The sequence below is a fragment of the Euprymna scolopes genome, chromosome 12 (assembly GCF_053919585.1).
Source record: "Euprymna scolopes isolate OS-2025 chromosome 12, ASM5391958v1, whole genome shotgun sequence".
Classification (NCBI taxonomy): domain Eukaryota; kingdom Metazoa; phylum Mollusca; class Cephalopoda; order Sepiida; family Sepiolidae; genus Euprymna; species Euprymna scolopes.
The window spans coordinates 25,551,602-25,557,601 of record NC_136493.1 but is presented as its reverse complement, the minus strand read 5'-3'; the positions used below and the strand labels follow the sequence as shown (position 1 = coordinate 25,557,601).

General features: G+C 29.4%; 1 protein-coding gene across 2 annotated transcripts in view; it reads right to left on the bottom strand.

Moving 5' to 3' along the window:
* Positions 1–486: 486 nt before the first annotated feature.
* LOC145291209 (protein Abitram-like) overlaps positions 487–6,000 on the bottom strand; it is a 65,419-nt gene continuing 59,905 nt past the window's right edge. For both annotated transcript variants that reach the window (XM_080136793.1, XM_080136792.1), the window contains one exon: positions 487–1,987. In XM_080136793.1, coding sequence (XP_079992919.1) covers positions 1,853–1,987 — 135 coding nt within the window. In that variant the 3' untranslated portion in view covers positions 487–1,852. The remainder of the gene's footprint in view (positions 1,988–6,000) is intronic.

Here is a 6,000-nt window from a genome sequence, read left to right as displayed (position 1 = left end):
CCTGGCCTGCAACAAGCTGTTATCTCAATGATTGCCATACACTCATTAATCCTTATCCTCGAGTAGCTTTCGAGCCTTGATAAGTGGTGACTCCCATGTAAAAAAAAAATCATTGTTCGCCGGTTGTTGGAGACGTACACTGAAGATAACATCCAGATAGTCTTTATTAATAGGTGCTATACCTGAAGCTTATCTAGGAAAAGACCGATCTCAGTGTGACTTTCCCATTAAATGAGGCGCTTACTTTTTTAAATAAAGAGAATATCTCTTGGGTGGTCTGACTCTGACCAGAGATATTTTCAGTTATCTTCACCCCATTCTTCCTTTGGCAGCACAGCATACGTTTACAGGTTACATTGCTCAAAAAATTGTGAAAATAACCTCAATGAGAATGATTATCTAAGTTATCAATCCTCATCTCAAAAATCCTGTAACGTAAAAGTCTCTGTTGCATTTCAATAAATTTTGAATAAATAACGAAAAATGTAAGACAAAATAACATTTATAAAAGTGTAAATCAAATAGACATTTTAATACAAAATTTGTAGATTATTTCTGTCGGATTTAATCCCAGAAAACACAATTTTTCAAGTGTTAAAATGTTTTAAAACTTTAATTTTTTAAATGAATAATTTTTTTGAAATAATTTTTCATGAAATATCATAAGAGGCCTGTAAAGAAGAAAAAAAAACATGTGTCCAAAATTCTTTTGGAAATGTCGTTGACAAATGTTTCAATTTTAAAAAAGATAAATAAAAAAGGTACATAAGGAACCAAAAAGAAACTAAAATCATCTTTAAAGCAGCTTTTCATAATGACCATCCGATGAGAGTCAACTAATATATTTCATAGGGTGACCTGCCTTAAAATGCCACCCATGAAATCATTAACAACATTCATAATCCTTTCTGCAATCCAACCATATTTGCTCCTAGTAAATATCAACCTATGCTGAGCTTGTCCACCAAGTTTTACTCATGAAGGTCCAAACAGTCTTTCTTTTATCATCATTTAATAATATGGGGGGGGGCACTTAAGTGATCATCTCATCAGTAAGATGTATGATTCTAAATGACCCCCCCCCCCGCTATCAAATTTTTATCTGTGGGGGTTATCTCAAAAATCTATCAAAACAATCCCCAGATTATTCCTGAACTGACGAAGGGCATCACATCACACATAAGAGCAGCACCAAGAGACGACGAGTATGTTAGACTTTTAAATATTTTTGCACGTCATATTTGAGTGCATTCATCATTGAATGGTGATGTTATTCTCACGTTTCTACCGATATAACCTCCGACCATCTTCAAGTGCACCGTGTCGAACTCAGGAATCTGTATATAATTAAAAAAATTTTTTTTATTTATCTACAGGGGCAGCTTGCTTCCATTTTGTCAAGCATGGCTGAATAAAAGTCTTGGCGTAGAGACAATAAAAATTCCATGTGGAATTCTGTATGGATTCTAGGGTTTGACAGAAAGATGCACCTAATGAAGGTCGGAGGTTACATCAGTCAAATGTTGTGAGAATAACGTTTGAAATGAGAACAGTAGTTCAAATAAAACATAATATCAATCCTCATCTAAATTTTAAAACATAAAATCAAAAACTTTTTGAAACAAGTATAGAGTGAAGCATTAAACATGGTTTGATTGTAGAAGTGATTAGAAATTTTATTTTTATTAAGAAATCTATGGGTGACACTTTTTTTCGCATGTGTGTTAAGGAAGGAGGGGAGTACCCTATATTCTTAAAAATTAAATGAAGCCATTTGCCCAAATTGTGCAGCAGGCACACCACCGTAGAAGAAGTTGGTTTTTAATTTCAACTTTATAAAAATACAAAAAGTTCAAATATTTTCCTCTAATGTTTGTCTTTCTTTAAGTTTTTCCTGATATTCTTCTTCTGTAAGCAAACTTTTTACGCCGAGTGCAGGATCATCAAGTCGAGGTAACACAATTGCAATGAAACCCTCCGTCTGTGGCTGAAATATTTTATTTTGCAATCATTAATTATAAATAACAGTATAGAAGTTTTAATTATAAATTTTGTTTTGACAAAAATAAAACATCGAAAATAAAAAAAAAACATTGCAAATAAAAAATATTGCAAATAAAAACATCAAAAATAAAAAACATCGAAAATAAATAAAGCATCGAAAATAAATAAAACATTGAAAATAAATAAAACATCGAAAATAAATAAAACATCGAAAATAAATAAAACATTGAAAATAAATAAAACATCGAAAATAAATAAAACATCGAAAATAAATAAAACATCGAAAATAAATAAAACATCGAAAATAAATAAAACATCGAAAATAAATAAAACATTGAAAATAAAAAAAACATTGAAAATAAAAAAAAACATTGCAAATAAAAAATATTGCAAATAAAAACATCAAAAATAAAAAACATCGAAAATAAATAAAACATCGAAAATAAATAAAACATCGAAAATAAATAAAACATTGAAAATAAATAAAACATCGAAAATAAATAAAACATCGAAAATAAATAAAACATCGAAAATAAATAAAACATCGAAAATAAATAAAACATTGAAAATAAAAAAAACATTGAAAATAAAAAAAAAACATTGCAAATAAAAAATATTGCAAATAAAAACATCAAAAATAAAAAACATCGAAAATAAATAAAACATCGAAAATAAATAAAACATCGAAAATAAATAAAACATCGAAAATAAATAAAACATCGAAAATAAATAAAACATCGAAAATAAATAAAACATCGAAAATAAAAAAACATTGAAAATAAAAAAAACATTGAAAATAAAAAAAACATTGAAAATAAAAAAAAACATTGCAAATAAAAAATATTGAAAATAAAAACATCAAAAATAAAAAACATCGAAAATAAAAAAAACATCGAAAATAAATAAAACATCGAAAATAAATAAAACATCGAAAATAAATAAAACATCAAAAATAAATAAAACATCGAAAATAAAAAAAACATTGAAAATAAAAAAAACATCGAAAATAAAAAAAACATTGAAAATAAAAAAAAACATTGAAAATAAAAAAAAACATTGAAAATAAAAAAAACATCAGAAATAAGAAAAGCAATATTGAAATTGTTCATGTTAACTAATTAAATTTTATATTTTACTGTAAGTTATCGATGGGAGAGTATTTGGAGTATCTACAAAACACATAATTAACCTAAAAGAAAAAAATATGATTAGCGATGTGGACTCATTTTTTACCGATATGTAAAAGTCGATGATAAAGTATTATGAAATATATTTATTGCTATTCTGTTTGCATGCATAATACCCATACATAAATGCTTATTTTGATCATATGGAGTTGGAAAAAAAAAATCACAAAAAGGAAAATGTCACCTTGATCACTTAGCTAACAAAACCTTCAGTTTGTGAAGACTAAATTAGAACAGACAATTCATTTCTTCCACTTCATGATTAATCTATGATTATGTTTTTAATACCATTGTAAATCATATCTCCTCTCAATTTGAATTAAAATAATTATTTATTTAAGATGCAAGGGTCAACAAAAAAGAAGCATGATGCATAAAATCTTGTTGGAAATAATACCCAACGTTTACCTTATTAAAACAACGCAAACAGAACAACAGGGTAGAATGAGAAAAGTGTTGCTCTAAAGAATACAACACTACATCTTTATTTTTAAACTTTTATTGAAAAAATCAATTCAGATAACTTGATTATGTAGTGGAGTTGACATCTATTCAATGTGGCTGCCTTCAGCCTCAATCACCACCTCGATATAGAACTGAGAGCATGTCTTTTCCACAAGCGCCAGTAGAGGCTTGGTGAATATTTGGCGCATGGTGGCAATCAGGCTGGCTTTAGTGTTGTAGGAGGTCATGTTGGTGATGTTCTCGATGTATGACCAAGCGAAGTGGTCCGGCGGGTTTAAGTCAGTGGAGGGGGGGGGGGGCAGTGAAAGAAGAGTACAAAGTTGTGGCACTCCTTCTGAATCTCTGGGTCTCTTTGGGTTTGTAGACTGGCGCTGAGTCCTGCTGCCACACCCAGGGTCTGCCAGAAGCCATCTGATTGCACTAGGGGATCACCACACTCTTCAACACATTCAGGTACACTTTTGTGTTTACTTCCAAGCCGACTTCGAAGATGTGAGATGGCATGATGTGGCCCTCACTTGAAACCACACCAAAAACCATAACTGTGGCCAGAAATTTCGTTGAGCTGTGCCATCAAGCATTGAACCGTCTAGATTTGCATTTTGAGGGTGCTGGCAATGGTTCTGTTGTCATAACTTGGACTGGTAGAGAGCATGTACAGCAGAGCATCTCTGATCTCACTCATTGAACATTGTGTCATTTTCAGACATGATAGTAGGCTCCTATTGCTCTTTGTACAAAACTGGCCAACTAGTAGATGGTCAGCAATAAAAAAAAAAAAGAAGAAAACCGGTATTCATCAAACGGAAATGGAATCATGTCATCTTTTTTAGAGCGACAATTTTATCATTCCACCTTGTATCAATAAAATAATGTAGCAAATAAAACTGAACTATGGCAGATTAGGGTCAGGATCAAATTCAGAGTCTTGCAAGGATCAAATATGAGTCAGTTTATGATGTCAAAAGGACCGCACTTGTAGAATTATAACTGAAGGCGTTTAATAAAAATTGCAGAATATTTTTTTTATTTTAATTTTATGCAATAATTTGGTTCTATTCAAGAAAGCAAATACAAACATACATATAGTTTAACAAAAAAAAAACAATAATGAAATAAATTAGAATGAAATATAAATGTGTTATTGTTTTCAATATCACAAAAATTTAAAGTAATGGTTCAACTGTATCTGAATGCAACAGCAACAAGTTCGATGCTCATAAATAGTAATAGTTCAAAATCGACAAATATTCAACCATTTTTCATATTTTGTCCAAAGGTTTGACACCTCTTATTGTCGACAATCTTTGATATATCAGGCTGAAATTTTTGTGCAGTTTAGTTTTAGCAAAGATGACAAGGGATGATCAGTCAACTTAGCTCTTTGAAAAGTTTGGACGTGAATGATTGTAAACTCCTTTCAAATTTTCATAAAGTGCCTATAACTTATCGACTGGTTTTAAAAAAAAAGCCATTCTCCTTATTTTTAGTTACTTCAATAATTTCTTTACATTACTTAAAAATAATAAGTTGAAAAGCATATCCGTGACATTCTAAGATTTCAATCACTTGATTCAATGTAAAAAGAAAAAAGTCCTAAAACAAAGATAGATAAGAAAATTCTCACTATTTTTCTGATACCCCATGTATTTTAATATCTTTCTCTCCTCCCACTTTTTCAAAGTTGCTGTTTATGCAGGCAGCAAATAAGTTTGTAATGGGCCACACATTTGATAGGCCTGGACTATAATACTGCATTAGGTGTGTCAGAAACTAACCTTACGAATGCGTGAAATATATTGAATAATTCGACCCCCTGTCTTTCCAAGCTTATAACTACTTGAAAATGTAATTCAAACCCTAATTTTTTTTTCAATTAAAGGAGCAAGGACCAAGGTTTCATTAAAAAAAAAGCAAAAAAAACGTGGTTTTTAAAAAAAAAAGGTTTTAAACTTCAGATTTTACAGGTAAATTTCTAAAAAACACTTTTTTTTTGTTTTAAATTTGAATATATTATTTATTGATGTTTTATCTTCAATTTGTAATATATAAAACTTTGGTGCGTAAATTAATTATCTACTTTTTAATAGACATTTCAAAATGGGGGTGTGAATTTAAAAAAAAAAAACGTTTGTCTAAAATATTATATTCGGCTTATTGGAAAGAGCATAAAATTTCACATTGACCCTGAAAATATCGTAAAAATTGAATCAGTAGAAAAATTTTGATAGGTTTAAAAATTTAAAAATACTTAGCTTGTAAAATTCAATTGATTTCATTACTGTTTTTTTTTTTAAATAAAAAATAATATTTCTATTACTTTTTATACAACTTTAATAATTTT